Here is a 19,634-nt window from a genome sequence, read left to right on the forward strand (position 1 = left end):
GATGTTGCAAAACCCTCTTGCAATTCAGGTCTCAGACTCTCTCTACCCTGAGGCTGGTTCCAACTCTGAGGAGTAAGACCCACCCCACCCCACTTCCCCACCCCCACCCGCACCCGCGCATACGTTCTCTTTCTCCGTACCCCTTATGCTTTAAAGACACCCCCCCCCCAAAAAAAAAAAAAAAAAACTCTGAAATAGCGACAGTAGCTTTATTTTCAGGTTGGACTGCGTAATGGGCTAGGGTACGGGAAGCTGGCTTTAGTATATCAGAGGCAAGGAAGAGGCAAAGGCAACGTGGGGTTGAAGGGCCTGTTCAGCCAGGGGACAGGGTTCATGCGGTTTAGGGTACAAGATTTGTACCATTCAGGGGGCAAGTCACTCTCAGATCTTCACATTCGGATTCCTCAACTGTAAACAGCAGTCACTTCATCGAGTTACTGCTCAGTGTAAAGCGGGCTGGCGAAGCTCTAAAGCAGTCCGTCTCAAAGTGTGATCTGAGGGTGCTCCAGCATCACCGGGAACTTGCTAGAAATGCAGAATCTCAGGCCCAGACTTGAGGATCAGGAAACCGTGAGGGGGAAGACCACCAATCCGTTAGTTTAATAAGGCCCACAGGTGGTACACGTTCAAGTTTGAGAACCACCGCTCCGAGGAATTGCACGAACGTTCGCTCCTCGGGAGATTAGCGAAAGCGGGAGGGGCAGGCCTCCGGGGGAGACAGGGCCATCCGAAAGAACACCTGCTTGCGATGTGGGGAAACGCTCGGTTTGGCCGCTGGGACGCCCCGAGGGCTGCCCCTCTGAGGCAGGAGCCCTGAGGACGCCCGGCACCTGCAGGTGGCGCTGGACAGGCCCTTGACCAAGAGGCGGGGTCTGCCGCGGGGGAGCAGGCTCCGCGCTCCGGGGCTCAGACGCCGCGTGGGGCTGGCGCGTCTTCGCAGAAGCTGTGCCGCAACTTACCGTCTGGTCGCGTCGAGGAGCGGGTGAGTCCCTTGAATCGTCCCGGCTCGCTGCTTGCTCCCCGCCTCGGTGTGCCCCTGCGAGAGCGGGCGCGGGCTCGCAGCCGCGGGAGGGGTGGAGCGGCTTGCAAGCCTCCCCAGTCCCGGGGCGGCGGCGTTCCGAGGCGAGAGCAGCTCAATTCGCCCCTTATGCGCGGCTCCAGCGCGCGCTGCCCTCCAGCCCAGTTCTCGGCCCAAGCACACTGCTCCGTTGTGGCCGGTCCAGGGGCTGGGAGCCAGGGACTCCTAAGGAAGTCTTTTCGCTGGGAGCCCGGTGGATAGGATGGGTTGTTAAGTTTGCCCTTCGGTTGGATTCTGCCGGCAGGTTTTTCCAACTTGGCAGCAATCGCAGCGAGTTTGCATAGCATTGAGGAATGATTGGTACACAGTGCTTAAAATCGTGTGACTTGCCTTCGGGTTTCCTAGTAACAGGGAGTTTTCGTTTTAAGTTCTGGGAACGTTAGTCCTGCTCTTTCAGGCTCGGGTTTGGGGTTCAAGTTCTCTCCAAACAGGCGATCAAGGAAGGCTTCGTATATGTCATGGGTTTGTAGACACAAAATTTACAAACACTTCTAAATTTCTTGGTCTTTAAAAAAAAAAAAAAAATCCCCACGACATCCTGACAATTACTTAGATTTAACACAGATATTAAGCAATGCTTTAAAAACAAAACAAAACAAAAAAACAGCCCAGTGAAGAAAAACATCTTAACCTATATATACATAGTTAAATGTGGGGAAGCGAGTATACACTTTGAAGTGTAGAAGGTTTGGAAATGCAGTGCAATCCATATTGTGCTCCGGTCATTGAGTTTCTTCATATTCGAAACTCTCTGACAAAAATATGAGTCACTTGGGCCGTGTCAATATTTAGCAGGAACATCAGGTCAGCCATCCTCATTCAACAAAACGGAACAGTCACATCAGAAATATGTTTTGCTTTTTTTAAAGGGATGAGAGTTAGAGAACTTTGGGTCAAATCTGGAGTTCCTAAAATCTGAACACTGTGTTGTTTCTTTCTTTCTTTCTTTCTTTTTTTTTTCATGAAAAGATGTTACTGTGGAATTTAAATTATATATTTGGTTAATGTCTGATGGAAACCAACATATTTTATTTGACGGATATTTTATTTTCTCACCTTCTGGCACAAATTGGACTGCGGACCACAGAGCCAACAGGCTCTCTCACTGCTCTGGGTTCTTCCATGGCCTTGCTCTCTAGCATGGTCTCCCTACCACGCAGATGAATGGGTGGATACTTCTCCAAGGCCTCTTAGCCTTTTCACCCAGTTTCTGTACAAAGTGGCCCTCAATCAGCAAACACTGCCAACTTGCTTGAGGCCCCAGGACCAGGTCTACAAGAGAACCCTTACCCTTTCCATGCCACAGTCTGCCTATAAAACTTTTTCTTTAGAATCCATTGCACTACCACACAGTTAGTTGTTGAAATTTCTGCCTTTTCCCCTAGACTTTGAGTTTGTGAGAGCAGAGGCTCCATCCCATTTAACTTCGTATTCTCACTGTGTGATACTGTTGTTCACAATATAGTTAATGAGTTAATATTGAATAAGTGTAGATTTGCATGTTAACATCTTTGCCGTGCTACAACTCAGAGTGAAACCATCTAAACATAGAGAATTATTTCTTGTTTGGTTGCAGTAAATAAAATTTCTATTCCTGGGGCCCCTCGGGGGGCTCAGTTGATTAAGTGTCTGCCTCTGGCTCAGGTCATGATCCCAGAGTCCTGGGATGGAGCCTCTCGTCAGGCTCCCTGCTCAGCAAGGAGCCTGCTTCTCCCTCTCCCTCTGCTCCTCCCCCTGCTGGTACATGCACCACGCTCTTTCTCTCTCTATCAAATAAATAAAATCTTAGGGGGAAAAAAGCCTTCTATTCCTATTCCTAGACACATACATACCTCCCAGATTACTGTATTTATAATGTTGGTTAAATCACTAAATGATTTGGAATTATACTTATTAAGGAAATAGAGTGTAAGCTTCTCCAGAACAGACACATAGTCTCATTTCTCTTTCCTCCTCTGTGTCTGTCTTCGAGTTGAGCTCCATAAATACCTGATGATTGGCATTTGCTTTACTCAGAGCTCTTTTGCATGCCAATGATAGATACAAAAATCAAACTCAAGCAAAAAAGGGGAATGTACATTCACTTGTGTAACTGAAAATGTCATGATCTGGTCTCAGGAACTGTAAATACTTAAAATATTACCACCAGCACTCTTCTATGTCTTTCCTCATCTCTTGCTTGTACTTTAGTGTGGTGGCTTGTTTTTGTTCTCTTGAAGACATCTTCCTCCTTAGAGCATGTAGAAGAAAGCACAGTAGGCTTCTATCATACCAACTTAACAAAGAGTTAGACATCTCTTTATCTTCCACTCCTCTATATAAATATTAGAGAAAGACTCTAATTGGTTCAACGAGGGTTATGCCATCCCTAAGCCAGTCAGTGCCATCAAGGGAACAGAGAATTCTGATTAGCCAAGACTGAGTCATATGCCAAAGGAGGGTCCATTCTCCAAATGGAGGAAATGTTTCAGATCATTAAAAAGTAGGGGGGAGGGGCGCCTGGGTGGCTCAGTGGGTTAAGCCTCTGCCTTCAGCTCAGGTCATGATCTCAGGGTCCTGGGATGGAGCCCCGCATTGGGCTTTCTGCTCAGCAGGGAGCCTGCTTCCTCCTCTCTCTCTGCCTGCCTCTCTGCCTTTTTGTGATCTCACTCTTTGTCAAATAAATAAATAAAATCTTAAAAAAAAAAAAAAGTAGGGGGGAATATGGGCAGACCAATACAAATATCCTCAGCATGAATGTTGCAAAATGTCAAAATACATAATATATAGCAAATGTCCTCAGAGCGCTTGAACAAAGGTAAATGATTGGCATGACAGAAAGATGGCTTCTCTTTATTTTTTGAGAAAATCAAGCCTTTAAATTTAGAGAATGTTTTAAGTATTTGAAGCCACTCCTGGAAACAACTCTCCACTTAGTAAAGTGTTACAGGTGTTCTGAAATTAAGAAACACATGTTTCTCATAATCAAGTTGTTATATATCTAATGTGTTTTTCTCATTGAATTTCATAAAGTGCAAATTGGCGAGGTATTCCTCTAGAAATAAATTTAGAACTAATAAAAACAACAAATAGTATTATGATACCATGTGTTCCCTTCCTTTAAAAAAAAAAAAAAAAATGCTACACCAAGCCTGAGGAGGATCTGTGAAGGGTGTTAAGGCAAAAATTCCTTTGTCAGGTAGTAAATTTGACAAAACTAATTTCCACAGCTTTGACTAGGAGAATAGGCATATCAGTGACTGAACACAACTCAATAATTCCATTGGAAATATACTAAAAATTCTTGCTTATCAACAAAAACCAGCCTGTTACTCTGATGAGAAAATGACACTCTGAATATACAGCCTTTTGGTCCTTTGTGCCACTATCAGGGTTCACTTTACCGAGAGTGTCTATTCTGTTTATTGTCTGAACCTCAGAATGCACTTCCCCATAAAATCATTTAATTAGTATTTCAGATTCCAGTATCAACCCCAAAAGTCTATCAAATATAACTTCCTAAAGTATAATCTTATATCAGCTAACTCCACTTAAAAAAAAAAAATCTTTCCTAATTCTATTTTACCTTTGTGCAGAGCTGGCTTTCCTCTAAATGGCACCTGGAGTTAACTTATAAAAGGTAACATCTGACCCTTTGAATTCCCTATAGACATGTTTGTCATTCATTGCACCAATAGCTGGACAAAACAAAGCTGTTATTGACACAAGGACACTGGTTTGAGATTCTGACAGATTATGTGAGGTTAAATGGTAAATCAGTCACTATTTTAATTGCACTTTGTAGGCCACTCTAGTCCTTGTGTGAGTAAATTCTTCTATTGCCCTATCAAACATTAATGTCTTAAATAGTACAGACATGAGGAAGATAATGATGTTTATTTTCTTCGGTGGCTGACGCTATCCTATTTTACAGAACTAATGGAGAGCAGACAAGACATTACAAACCAAGAACTTTGGACAATGAAGCCTAGGAGAAATCCAGAAGAAGATGATTATTTGGTAATATGTTAATAATACTTCATTGAAATCTAGAAACAGAATTTCAGTGCTGTCCTGTATCTCCTAGGGTTGAAACAATGATTTTTCACCCTAGTCAACAGGTATCTTCACTCTGATTCCTATCACTGATATCTCGATGGGCAAAGAAAGGTTCAGGGTGGTAGATAAGAGAAATTGTACCTTGATGATGGTCATGGACTTGGCTGAATAACCTCGAATAAGTCACTGAAAATTCCAGGTCTTGGTCTATCTATAAAATGAGAAAGTGGACCAGATCAGCTCCAAGGCCCTTCCAATTCCCTCTAACACTCTGTGGTCTAAGTTTCTTAAGAGAATCATCAGTGCCCATATAACAATGTAAGCATACATTTTTTCCATAGGCAATATGGCAGCTTAACAAGAGATCATCAAGTTAATTGATGATTCACCATTTAAACAAATAAATTCAATTTTGGAATAAGAATCATTTGTCCCACTTTTATGCCACCAGGAGATTAAATGTTTCTTACTTATATAATTTGACTGAAAAATTGGTAGAAATGTTTGGTTCCAAACTCTTTTTGCCTTTCTAAATGATATCAACTGCAGTTCTTACTGAAAGTATTTTATCTTAGTTATTTTAATAGGAAAGATAGTCTATACAATAATTTTATATAACATCACTTTTTAAAATTATTTTTCTGAATTATTTTAAAAGGAATAAGAAGATATGATACATACATATTCTTTAAAATAATTGTGCATAAAATAAAAACATTTTCATTTTTCAAGTTAACCATCATAATTGCTTTTCCATAATTTTTCATCATTAACCAGAAAATTGATCTCAGTTGATTGTACTTAGATTATTTCAACATGTAGAGATGACAGAAGCTGTATCATGCTCAACTCCCTTCTAAATGGAGCAACTGAAAAAAGATGTAACAGTGATTTATCACTGAAAGTAAAAGTCAAAGGGCAAGAGGTGACTTTTGAACACTAAAAATTATAAAGAACTATGTGAGTTAAGGTTACTCTGCATAAAATGAGGAAATCAACAATATAATATATCACATTAAACTTTAAAATGTTATGGTTTTTACATAGAGAGCTGTAAGAAATGAAGAATAAGATAGTTGTTGAAATCACTGAGCATCAGGGAAATACAAATCAAAACCACTGTGAGATACCAGCTCACACCAATCAGAATGGCTACAATTAACAAGCAAGGAAATGACAGATGCTGGTGAGGATGTGGAGAAAGAGGAGCCCTCCTACACTCTTGGTGGGAATGCAAGCTGGTGCAACCACTTGGGAAAACAACATGGAGGTTCCTCAAAAAGTTGGAAATAGAACTACCCTACGACCCAGCAATTGCACTACTGGGTATTTACCCTAAAGATACAAATGTAGTGATCCGAAGGGGCACATGCACCCGAATGTTTATAGCAGCAATGTCCACAATAGCCAAACTATGGAAAGAACCTAGATGTCCATCAATAGATGAATGGATAAAGAAGTGGTATATATACAATGGAATACTATGCAGCCATTAAAAGAAATGAAATCTTGCCATTTGTGAGGACATGGATGGAACTAGAGGTTATTATGCTTAGCGAAATAAGTCAACCAGAGAAAGACAACTATCATATGTTCTCCCTGATGTGAGGAGGCAGAGATGCAACATGGGGTGCTTGGGGGTTAGGAAAAGAATAAATGAAACAAGATGGGATCGGGAAGGAGACAAACCATAAGAGACTCTTAATGTCACAAAACAGTGTGGCAGTGGGGAAGGGGGTAGGGAGAGAGAGGTTGGGTTATGGACATTGGGGAGGGTATGTGATATGGTGAGTGCTGTGAAGTGTGTAAATCTGGCGATTCACAGACATGTATGCCTGGGGCTAATAATACATTATATGTTTATTAAAAAATGTTTTTAAATTATTTTTTAAAAAGGTAGTTGGTAAAAAAGTAAATCATTAAATCATCAGAATATGAAACATCCTAAGTTCTTATTAAGAAGGTTTTTTTTTTTTAATTTTCTGGTATATCAGTCAGCTAGGGAAATGACAAAATATTCAATGTAACCTTTTTTGAATTGTTAACTGCTCAGAAATGCAACTGGGTAAAGAAGTATAATGTTCTTGGGAAATAGATCATCTCTATGGGATTTAACTATGTATATAACTTTTGTACCTTCTGATAGAGTGTTTGTCAATCATTACTTACACAAATGAGATATTTTAGAAATACAAAATCAAAGTACAGCATGATAGAAATTATATATTTTTATAATTGTATTGAGTATATTATTCCTGACCCTTCGTACTTGAATTAATGAAGAATTCGCTCTTCAGTTCTTTGTGGAGAGTTGCCCAATTACCAATAAGAATATTATAAAACAAATTCAACCATTACAAATACAAGTTTTATTATTTCTGCCAAAGATTACTGGATTATTTTTTACGTTTTCAATTTTAGTTTCCCACTTACATTATTCTGTTGTTTCATGCCTCAAGGTAGAAACACAATGGTCTCAGCTTTAATAGATAATCTTCTGTCTTTAGAAAAAAGCGTGTATTCCTCTGTCTAAAAGAAAATCAAATAACAGAAATTAATGGAGAATCCCAACATAGCTAAATCCATATTCAATCAGTGCTACATAGACGGTGACTTCAGCTAACCAGTATCCAAAAACAAGGTTCTGAATGCCCTTTTTTACTGGTAAGCACCATGAACAGAGTAGGTAATGTGTTGAAGAGAAATCCCATTATTTGTCTAAGATGTTGATTTTCTTTGCTTTGTAGGATAAGGACTCGGGGGAGACCAGCACGCTGAAAAGAACTGTGTTTTCTCACATGCACCCAACAACCCACATTGATGGATTTGATTGCCCCGCCGAGCTTCAGCACAAACAAGAACTCTTTCCAATGTGGCGCTGGCCAGTTAAAATCGCTGCTATCGTGTCATCTCTGACTTTTCTGTACACTCTTCTGAGGGAAGTAATTCACCCTTTTGTAACTTCCCACCAACAGTATTTTTATAAAATCCCAATCCTGGTCATCAACAAAGTCTTGCCAATGGTGTCCATCACCCTCCTGGCACTGGTCTATTTGCCCGGGGTCATAGCAGCCATGGTACAGCTTCGTAATGGAACCAAATATAAGAAATTTCCACGTTGGTTGGATAGATGGATGTTAACAAGAAAACAACTAGGGCTTCTCAGTTTCTTTTTTGCTGTGCTGCATGCAATTTATAGTTTATCCTATCCAATGAGGCGATCCTACAGATACAAGTTGCTCAACTGGGCATATCAACAGGTAGGATGACCATACTGCCTACATCGCTGAACTAAAATGTCTAAATCTTCCAACAAATTAAGGCTTTCTTATTTTAATATCAATACCCCAAACCTCTTTTGAAACTCTGTGTCGGGAAGGTAATCTGCATTTTTCAGTGTTTTAGTATAATTCTCCTTTGGAGCTTGGTTGTATATAATTTCACATGGAAGAATTTTTTTTTAAGTTGAAAATAGTAAACTATAACTTTAACAACTTAAACACATATTTTGTTCCTGGACAGGGTTACACAGCAACCTTCTTCCCCCTCATGAGATGACTTTTTAATGTTCATTGTTCTTATCTACCACACAAGCATGCACATTACAATCCTAACATCAAGTAACTATGATATAAATTAGTAAACAAGTTATATATATAATTTATATATATTTTATATATATATTATTCTACATATATATTTTTTTTCCAGGAAAGAGATTGATAGCTCCAACTCATTTCTCACAGAAGAATGCACAAACAAAGCCACAAATTTGCGGAGGCTCCTAGTTATCAGGCCCTCCATCGTAGACAGAGGGAACGTAGGAGGAGACTGATCTGCCAGGAACAAATATTGTTTGCATTCCTTCTCTCCCCCTTTCACCCTCTGGTAGGTCCAAAAAAATAAAGAAGATGCCTGGATTGAGCATGATGTGTGGAGAATGGAAATTTATGTGTCTCTGGGAATTGTGGCACTTGCAATATTGGCTCTATTAGCTGTGACCTCTGTTCCATCTGTGAGCAACTCTTTGACATGGAGAGAATTTCACTATATTCAGGTAAATTATATATCAAATAACTCTGGTCCCTCAAAAAGGCCAACCTTTTCTGCGCTTATAATATCATCAAGTATATTGACTTTGCCCCATAAAAAATAACAAATGGTTTTCCGGTTGCAAAGATCCCACACTTGTTCCAAACAATAATGTGCTCTCCAATAATTTTTCCCTATCACTTCTAAGTAGAAGTGTTTTCCAGACATAAATAAAAAGCATTACTCAAAGAAAAATATATCTAACATTTGGGGGCACCCGGGTGGCTCAGTCCGTTAAGCAGCTGCCTTCGGCTCAGGTCATGATCCCAGGATCCTTGGGATGGAGCCCCGCATTGGGCTCCTTGCTCAGCAGAGAGCCGGCTTCTCCATCTCCCACAATTTCTAACATTTGAATGTTGTTAGACAATTTTCTAGCCACCTAATAACAACATGGGTGATATTTTAGGAATTTAATAGTCATGGTTTATTCGTTCCCAAATAAACATATTCTTCTGCCTGCCTCTGATTTTACTTAATGCCTTTTACATTACACAGCTGTATACTCCCTTTAAAAAAGCAACTCTTCTTGAAATTTGGAGTTTTGACTACCAAAGTTTTTCTAATATTTAATTTTAAAGACTGCTTTTTCCAACTTGTATTTTATGTAGCCTACTGACTTCTCAGTATTCTTGGGATTCAAAATTATCTCAGATTTACTGAGGTTCATCTTCTCATGGTAGATTACAGCCTAAGAACAGCAGGAGGCAGAGGACTAAATTTAATTTCATCATAAGCACTGCTGAGATTTTTTAAAGCACATAGCCTTAGCTATGTGGACATTTAGCCTTAGCTACGGGTGGACATTTTTGGAAGTTCCCACACAGTCAGACATTTCTGCACTATCCCTTCTACACGTCTATACATGTCCTCCTACAGGCTCTTTATCAGGACATCTGATTAAGCAGGAAAACCTGTCTCCATCTGAATTGTTACAATAGAGCTTGGAAATGGTGCCACATTTTCCAAGCACAGTACTTGCTGATTGTGTAGGTTTAGCTGGATAGCCGAGTTCTCTGTTCCTCATTAAATAACTTTCTTTGTACGTTTGCTCTGCCTGTCACATGTATGCTGAGTACCACTTTTTTTTTTAAAGATTTTATTTATTTATTTGACAGCCCGAGATCACAAGTAAGTAGAAAGGCAGGCAGAGAGAGAAGGGGGGAAGCAGGCTCCCTGCCTAGCAGAGAGCCTGATGTGGAGCTCGATCCCAGGACCCTGGGAGATCATGACCTGAGCTGAAGGCAGAGGCTTAACCCACTGAGCCATCCAGGCACCCCTGAGCACCACTTTTTAGATTTAATTAGGAATTCAGGCACTGCATCTTGACCACCCAGCCATGCTGCTATGTACACAAGACCTAGTCCATAGTAAGTATACAGGAAACATTTGGTAAGAGGAATATTCAACCAAGCATGTGGATTTTTCAATTAATAACCTAGAAACTTTTCCTTTACAATCTGAGAACTAGTTGTTCTGTGATTTACCTTGGAGACTGATATTTGAAAATGTAAACTTAGCTGTTTGGTTGTATTCATTGGGGCTTAAGAGTGCTTACTGCTGAATAATTGTGAGTTGGATTCATTCTGGCAGACTAATGACCATTTCCAGTAAAGCGAATAGAAGTAAAAACTTACCTAGAAGAGCCATTGTCAGAATGCTATAAAATTACACAGGTGAACAACTATTTTTGAGCAACTTTTTCTGGACAATGCCAAGTATCCCAGTACATGTTGAAGTTGTTCTTCACATCTTCCTGTCTCTGTGTGTTGTTTCAAGAGTGGAAATAGCTGTTGGCATTTTCCCACCTTATCAGGATGTTTGATTTTTAACATAGGCCAAGCTCATTCACCTTAGTATTCATGTACCAAAATCAGAGTCACTTACTTTGGTTGCTTTCATAGTTGATAAAGATCACTGACATCAAATTGATTTTTGCACTAATCGTCAACCTGCTAATATTTACTGAGCACCTAAAATGCACAAATCATTGTGTTTATTCTGCAGGGGATCTGTGATGAGTAAAAGTCCCCGATTTTAGATGTCTCTTGATAGGCAGAATGAAGGCAAATGCTCAAGAGACAAAGCAACATAATTTTTTTTTGAAGATTTTATTTATTTATTTGACAGAAATCACAAGTAGGCAGAGAGGCAGGCAGAGAGAGGAGGAAGCAGGCTCCCCGCCGAGCAGAGAGCCCGATGCGGGGCTCAATCCCAGGACCCTGAGATCACGACCTGAGCCAAAGGCAGAGGCTTTAACCCACTGAGCCACCCAGGCACCCCTAAAGCACCATAAATTAAACATCATAAGACAGATGAACAAAGTATGGAGAAAAGAAAGATGGTGTTACTGATTAGCTGAGGTTGAAAGACTGATTGTGAATTTTCTCAACTTAAATAAACTGGGGGCAAAATACCACCCAAAGTAAGGAAGGGGAGGTGGGGAATGTGTGAGGAAAATGGAAAGATGTGAGTGGACAATGTTGAGAAATATGATAGGGAAATGATTACAGATGTATGAAGGAATTTCCAAGCAACAGAACAGAAGAGATAGGATGGAATAAATTCTTATTCAACCAATCCCAACAAGATCAATTTTTTTTTTTCTTTTGCAGAGCAAACTAGGAACTGTTTCCCTTCTGCTGGGCACGATACACGCATTGATTTTTGCCTGGAATAAATGGGTAGATATAAAACAATTTGTATGGTATACACCTCCAACTTTTATGATAGCAGTTTTCCTTCCGATTATTGTCCTGTTTTGTGAAGCCATACTATTCCTGCCATGCTTGAGGAAGAAGATTCTGAAGATTAGACATGGTTGGGAAGATGTCACCAAAATTAATAGAACTGACATGTCTTCCCAGTTGTAGAATCAGTTGTTTACACGCATTTTGGTTCAAGATTGATATATTTTACCATAAATGTTTCAGATTTGTATTCGTTTAATAAAATGACCACTTGAGGGTCTTAACATATCTTTGCAGCTGAGTCATGAGTTTGAAGTATGTGTGGTTCTCTGTAGATTTGATTCAAAGCAATAAACAAAGCAATCTTTAGCACATCCCCTATGTTCAGTAGAACTAAGCATAACAAAACAATCACATCTGATTCGTCAGACTGTATAGCATTATAAATAAAATGCCTTGTAGTCCCCATCCTTACAACTCATTAAAAGGTATAAGGAAGCATGAAAAAATACATTATCTGGTTCTACCATTCAAGTATATCCATTATTTATGATTGTTGTTAAAGATGGGTTTCCTTTTCCTGTAACTGGGTGCTATTCGTGAAACACCAATTGCAAAAAACACAGATTGTGTCTACACGAGTAAAGCAACAGAATAAAATCAGATATATGTCCAGGCAAAATAAAACTCAAGCTATCCAAGAGAAAAAGTAAATTCACTTTTCTCTGTATGAGTTACATACAACTCAGTTGGAAATAATATATTGGTGAAAGCATACCTTGAACCATTTCTTCAAAGAGCGAGTAGACATCTGTTGTCAGGACTCGCTAACCCAATAGACTATATACTTCAGAGGTTTCTTATAATTCACAAAACTGACTGCAGACCATATCTTCTGTATAGGTAAACCATTTATTATGATTTAAAACAATAGAGCTAATGCTAATGATACAAATAAGGAAAAATAGTATATTCATTATGTGTTCATTTTTAAAAATTTTTTTATTCTGTTAAAAAAGGACCATTTTTGGGAGGCCTGGGTGGCTCAGTCGCTTAAGTGTCCCAACTCTTGACTTTGGCTCAGGGTTGTGAGATCGAGCCCCTCATTGGTGTGGAACCTGCTTAAGATTCTCTCTCTCCCGGGGCACCTGGGTGGCTCAGTGGATTAAGCCGATGCCTTCGGCTCAGGTCATGATCTCGGGGTCCTGGGATCGAGTCCCGCATCGGACTCTGCTCAGCGGGGAGCCTGCTTCCCTCTCTCTCTCTCTCTGCCTGCTTCTCCGTCTGCTTGTGATCTCTCTCTGTCAAATAAATAAATAAAATCTTAAAAAAAAAAAAAAAGATTCTCTCTCTCTCTCTTTCTTTCCATACCTTCCTCCCGAGACTTTCTCTCTTAAATGAATGAATGGATGAATGACAATTCATTATTACATGGGGGAGCTAAGGAGCCTTTTGGAGTATAAATTTGGGCTCTACACACTATTGAGATTCAGAGTTACAGAGAAAGATCTATGTCTGGAGATAGTGAAGAGTTCCAAGTAGCATAATTGGAAAGAGCAGACAATGGTGCCTGGAGAAATAATTCACCATTAGAGAAGGAATCCAGGGCTCTTAAATTACAAAGCAGATTCTTCAGGAAGATATAGCAATGGTACTTCTTTACTAACCATGTGATGTGTATCGTGCCCTTACCAACCAGCCCTGAGATGCCTCGGTCAAGTACCTGCCCTCTCAGCTGCATTGCATGATGCAGAGTGGCAACATCTCCAGGACTAAGAGGGAGAGATCAAGTTCCAGCCTTCCTGGCACCAAGACCATGGAGGCTGCAGCTTGGGAACAGGGTTCCAACCCCAAGCAGCATTTCCATGAAGCTGTAAGGACAGCAGTGGAGTTCTGGCTTGGTTACTGGGGTCCCGTCTCTGTTAACCATGATAATACACAACAACAGGCCTATTTGAAATACAGAATGTATCCTTTAGGGAATTCCTAATGGTAGAAGGAAAAGAGTCTATGAGACCTTAGAAGTAAGGCACAAAAAGATATAGATTCAATTGGCACTCATAGGGTTTTGGAAACAAGACCATTCACACTTGGGTGATTTTTCTGAATTTTTTACAATGATTGGATAGTATTGTTATTAGAAGAAAACAACAAAAGTTGTCTTTAAAAGAACAAATATCATATTCTGATATGAGCTTGGATTTCCTTTTATTCAATGGATTTTTAAAAATTATGTTAATCGCCATACGCAACCTCATTAGTTTTTGATGTAATGTTCCATGGTTCCTTGTTTACCTGTAGGACCTAGAGCTCCTTGCAATGGATTTAGAGAGCACCTCCCTATATAAGGCCCAATGCTAGACAGATGATATATCAAGAAAGAAATGAGCAGTGCCAGGGCACCTGGGTGGCTCAGTCATTAAACATCTGCCTTCAGGTCCTGGAATCCAGCCATCTGGCTCTCTGCTTAGCGGGAAGCCTGCTTCTCCCTCCCCACTCCCCCTGCTTGTGTTCCCTCTCCCACTGTCTCTCTCCTGTGTCAAATAAATAAATAAAATCTTTTTTAAAAAGAAAGAGGCGCTGGGGTGGCTCAGTGGGTTAAGCCGCTGCCTTCAGCTCGGGTCATGATCTCAGGGTCCTGGGATCAAGCCCCACATCGGGTTCTCTGCTCAGCAGGGAGTCTGCTTCCCCCTCTCTCTCTCTGCCTGCCTCTCTGCCTACTTGTGATCTCTGTCTGTCAAATACATAAATAAAATCTTTAAAAAAAAAAAAAAAAGAAAGAAAGAAAGAATAAAAGAAAGGAAGGAAGGACCAGTCCCACCTACAGTCTCAGAGGAAAGACAAATTTTAGGTCAGCATTGGATTCTAGGCTTACTGGTATCCTTCAGGAGGAAATGACCAGCTCTGCCTAGTATGGCAAAGTCAGAAAGTTGTGAGGTTGATGCAAAACAAAACAAAACAAAAAACTACCTAAAATAAAGCAAAAGTAAGAGTCCTTCAGATAGAATGGGGAACAAAAAGATAGGCATTTCTCAGGTCCTTTGATAAGGTGATATTTTTAATGAAACTACTAATACAATTAATGTGATTGTGGAGGATACACAGGGTCTCTCACTGGAGCACAAAAAACAGCACCTAGGAGAGCTGCCGGCCAGGAGCCCAGAGCCTTCCTTCCCGAGGGGCTTCCTTTTTTACTTAAAATGAAGTTTGTGTAGAGTTTATTTTCTTTAAGCATTTGCTTGCTCTATAGGAATCTTACAGTATTTCATTAAAGAAAAAAATTTAAATGATGTAATAATAGTAATAAAAATAATGTTTTAAAAATAATAATGTTTTAAGACCATAAAAAAGAAATATGTGATTCTGATCTGATTTTCAGACCGTAGACCACACATCTGGGAAAGCCAACACAAGATCTGTAAAATTAAACATATAAATTAATAACAAAAATAGGTGATTTGCATTGGTAACATGGACTCTGGAATTTTCTTCCAAGAAAATGAACAAGTTGTAGCTCCTTTCCTGAAACTGGTCTTCAAAGTACAAGTATTAGAAATGTTCCAGCTTGGATTTAATGTTAAGTTTTCCTTGGTTAATTAGTTCTCTTTCTTCATGCCAATTTTTCCAGGTGTTTTCAAGTGGCCCTCGGAAGAGGTAATAAATTATTTGATCCATTTGTAGAAAATAATCCTATACTGGAAGAAATTAATGAATCACTGACTTGTGACCATGACACATGACCCAAGGCTAAAGTTCAGTCCTTTCTTCTCAGCTAATTCTACTTCTTCAGCTGGTCAGGGGGTCCTCACATTTCTCAGTAGTGAGATTCCCAGAATTATTAATGGATGCCCATTTTAACTGTGCCAAGAACAAGTTGCCAGTTCATGTAGCTGTAAAATTATTGACCTGAAAGAGACCAGTGAGATCACCTGAGCTGCTAATCCCCTGCCCAGAGGCATGACCCCCACTGAAATGAGGCTTCCTTAGCAAAATGTTAGTTATTTCTGGATAATACTAAAGAGAGAGGAGGGAAAGCAAACACGGGTACCGGTATTGTAATGTGAAGAAGCTGTTGATCTTCCCAGAACCAGCGCTCCCCTGCACCTCAGCCAGATCAAGGAGTGGCTGGTTGGGCAAGATCTGAGAGTCAGAGAACCAGGAAGCTAAACTCAGGGATTACTGATGCCTTGGCCCATAACATGGGAAATGACTTCAGACCTTCCCTGTTTTGTAACCTGAAGTTGTGACCACGAAAGATAAATAAAGGGTTTTCACAGTGTAAGAGTCGGAAGAGTAGGTTCTATTTTCATTTTTTGTAATATAACTTTTTTTTTTTAGAGAGAGAGAGAGAGAGCAAAAGAGGAGCAGAGGGAGAGGGAGAGAGAGAATCCCAAGCCAACTCCCTGCCCAGCCCAGAGACCCATGTGGGGCTCAATCTCACGACCCTGATATCACGACCCAAACCAAAATCAAGAGTCGGATGCTTAACACTACTGAGCCCCCAGATGCTTCTTTAATACAACATTTTTAAAGCAAAATCCCTCACAAAAGTCCAGCCTGTAATGGGGTCAGATTTGAAGGCGGAGAGTAGGACCAGAAACTGCTTTTTTGTTTCTTCTTCCATTAGGTTCACGAGCCTCTGTGACAAATTGGGTTCCAAGAGCACAGTTTGAAAACCACTCCCCATTTATACACATAGGGGAAGTTATCTTTTTGTGGAAGATCACTTATCTGCAAAGCACAGAAACCTACTCAAAGTCGCTCAGGTAAAGGAAGAAAATAATGCTAACATAAAGGGGACGCTGATCTAACCCACAGGTAGAGGGGACAACTGCCCTTCCCAACCCTAGAGCTGGTCCCACAAGACAAGATCTAAGTGCCTCTGCTCGCTCCATCTCTGAAGACAGATGTCTCAATATTGTGAAGTTAAAAGCAGGTTCTTTCCTTTTGTCTCAAATTCGGCAACGAGGCCCACAACTAAGAACCAAAAGGGCTAAGTGGTCCTCCTTCTCCTTTCAGTGGACAAGCAGCTGGTCAGATAGGGTTTGCCGAGACGGTTTTGCTTTTCAGCAGAACCAGCCCTTCGACCCCTCAGTAGCGTGCCACCAATAACTCTCAGGACAGAGGGAGGGGTGAGGGTCTCCTTAGGTCTGGGAAATGTGGGTTTCTAAAGGGAAACTATGCACACGTCTCACCTCACTTCACCAGAGCACAGATTAAGCTCCTCACCTACTCAGCATCCTCAACGCACTTGGACTTGGCTGGAAGAGACACACAACGGTCACACTGACTAACCCTGCTTGATGTGGATCATGATAAATATTATGTGAACTCTCAACCCTGCTCTGAGCCTATCACCTTTGTATATTTCCATAGGAAGGCTGTTTTTCCTCTTGTGAAAACTGTATCACACCATCCCTCTGCTGCAACCAATAATAACCTCTCCTCCTACATTCCACTGGTACCTTTTATTTTGGAAATAGATGTACTCAGAGAAGACAGCTGTCTCATCTTCTAAGAAATCTGTCTGCCAACGTACACACACGTGGTGCCTTTATCCTCTGCTTGTTAAAGCCTTGTTCCTGTCCCTAAGGCCAACTCCTCTGTTGTGGCGTCAAATCTCATCCGTTTTTCTACTCAAAGAGCTTATACACATCTTTCCTGTGTCATCAGTTTACCTGTCTCTGCTGTAGTACTCCTGTCAGGACACAGTATTAAAAAACAAATAAATAAAGTGGTTTGAACCAACGTCCTCCTCTAGCTCTTGACCCATCCCTCAGCAAACTTAAAACTCCTCAAAAGACTTGCCTGCTTGATAGCAGGTTATCTCTTCTTTTGATTACTATTTGTACGACATATATTTTCTCAACCTATGATTTGCACCTTTTCTGTTTTCCCATATTTTTAGTTGTGTCTTTTGAGGGCAACACATAATTGCTGTTTTTTAATCCAGTCTGGTAACCTATGGCATTCAGGCTGTATACATGTAATGTATTTATTAAAACATTTGAAGTTCTCCCATTTTACTCCCATTTCCATACCAGTTCTATGTTCTAAATTTCTTTATTATATTACTTTCCTTCAGACTGAGATTATTCATTAGTCCAGTTTTCCCCTCTATAGCAGTTATGCCTTTTTTTACTGCAAAATCTAACATTACTTGGCACTTTTACCTCTTCTTGTACAATGTATGAAACTTAACCCTTTTTTTTTTTTTTAAGATTTTATTTATTTATTCGACAGAGAGAGATCAGAGTAGGCAAAGAGGCAGGCGGGGAGAGAGAGGAGGAAGCAGGCTCCCTGCTGAGCAGACAGCCTGATACGGGGCTCGATTCCAGGACCCTGGGATCATGACCTGAGCCGAAGGCAGAGGATTTAACCCACTGAGCCACCCAGGCACCCGAAACTTAGAACTTTTTATCTTCATTTAACCCTCTCTTGACATTGCTGTTGTATATTTTAATTCTATATATATTTAGGCCCACCAAGAATTATAACTATTGTTTTATACAGTAATTTAGATGTATAAGCATTTACCTTTTTTAGTTGCTCTTTATTCTTTCCCGCATCTCCAGGGTTCCATTTGATTTCATTTTCCCATCACCGGAAAAAAAAAAATCTTCAGTGTTACTTCTAGTAATGCGTGCCTACAGGAAGAAAAAAAATTTTTTTATAAGTTTTGGTCTGAAAATATCTTGATTACCATCTTCATTATTGAAGGCTCTATTGTTAATGTTTAGAAATCTAGGTTGGGAATTTATTTTCTTTCAGAACTTCGTAGAATGTTCCATTGTTCTCATGACAGAAGGGAAATCTCATTCTAACTGTTGCTTTATGAGGTTCCTGTGGCTACTTTATGATTTTTTCTTTTGGTCTCAGTTTTCAGTACTTGTACTAAAATTAAGCTAAGTGTGGTATTCCTTATAGTTCTCTTTGTTGAGGTTGGTAGTGCTTCTTCAAACTGTGGTTTGATATTCGTCAGTAGATTGGAAAATTCTTAGTCATCATCTTTTCAAATATTTCTTATATCCCATTTTCTCTCTCCTCCACTTCTTCCTGGGCTCCAGTGACTCAGCCAATGTTTTCACTGTATCTCCGATTTCATAACCTTCTTGCATTCCTTTTTTTCTCTGTACTTTATTCTGGTAATCACTTTTACCTATCTCCTCGCTTACTAGTTCTCTCTTCAACTCTAACTAGTTATTAGGTCCTTCCATTGAGTTTTGAGGTTTTTAAAAATTAATTAATTAGTTATTTTGTTTGTTTGTTTGTTTGTTTGTTTGTTTAAATCACCCCTACACCCAACATGGAGCTTGAACTCCCAGCCCTGAGATCAAGAATCACATGCTTTTCTGACTGAGGCAGCAAGGCACCCCCTATCCACTGAGTTTTTCATTTCTGTCACCATGTACATTCAGTTTTAGAATTTCAATTTGGTTTGTTCTCATGGCTTACAATTTTCTGTCAAATTTCCTAATCTGTCCCAAATCCCCTTGAGGGAAGTAAGAATCCTAAAGACAAATTCATGAGGCTCCTATGAGTATGTTTTTATTTTTAGAAGTTTTTCCCCCTTGGTTTTCACTCATGTCATTTTATCTCCTCATGTGACTGGTTATTTTATTGAGTGCCAGGCACGGTATGTTAAGACATTATGGAAATAATTTGAGGCCTTAACTGATGTTATCTTATTCCAGAACAAATTTGTGTTTCCTCTTGCAACTAGTCAGAGACACAAACAA

The 19,634-nt window shown here is 40.0% G+C and overlaps 1 protein-coding gene and 1 long non-coding RNA gene across 2 annotated transcripts; one reads left to right on the forward strand and one right to left on the reverse strand.

Annotated features, from left to right (window-relative positions):
- Positions 1-875: 875 nt before the first annotated feature.
- STEAP1 (STEAP family member 1) lies at positions 876-12,183 on the forward strand. The gene is made up of 5 exons (XM_004739687.3): positions 876-982; positions 4,992-5,077; positions 7,864-8,376; positions 9,009-9,173; positions 11,821-12,183. The coding sequence occupies exons 2-5, from the start codon at positions 4,997-4,999 to the stop codon at positions 12,076-12,078; spliced, it is 1,017 nt and encodes a 338-aa protein (XP_004739744.1). The 5' UTR covers positions 876-982; positions 4,992-4,996; the 3' UTR covers positions 12,079-12,183.
- LOC106006712 lies at positions 3,122-18,678 on the reverse strand. The gene is made up of 4 exons (XR_001180985.2): positions 18,433-18,678; positions 7,550-7,645; positions 5,258-5,327; positions 3,122-3,308 (listed from the first exon to the last, which is right to left on the reverse strand). It is a non-coding gene; the product is annotated as an uncharacterized LOC106006712 (long non-coding RNA).
- Positions 18,679-19,634: the final 956 nt, after the last annotated feature.

Source organism: Mustela putorius, unplaced genomic scaffold (genome assembly GCF_011764305.1).
Source record: "Mustela putorius furo isolate JIRA1106 unplaced genomic scaffold, ASM1176430v1.1 tig00003845_pilon_pilon_pilon, whole genome shotgun sequence".
In the NCBI taxonomy this organism is placed as follows: Eukaryota; Metazoa; Chordata; class Mammalia; order Carnivora; family Mustelidae; genus Mustela; species Mustela putorius.

Coding starts and splice junctions, on each gene's coding strand:
- STEAP1 (XM_004739687.3), top strand. CDS start 4,997: ATGGAGAGCAGACAAGACATTACAAACCAAGAACTTTGGACAATGAAG. Junction 5,078..7,863: donor CAGAAGAAGATGATTATTTG/GTAATATGTTAA, acceptor TTTGCTTTGTAG/GATAAGGACTCGGGGGAGAC. Junction 8,377..9,008: donor TCAACTGGGCATATCAACAG/GTAGGATGACCA, acceptor ACCCTCTGGTAG/GTCCAAAAAAATAAAGAAGA.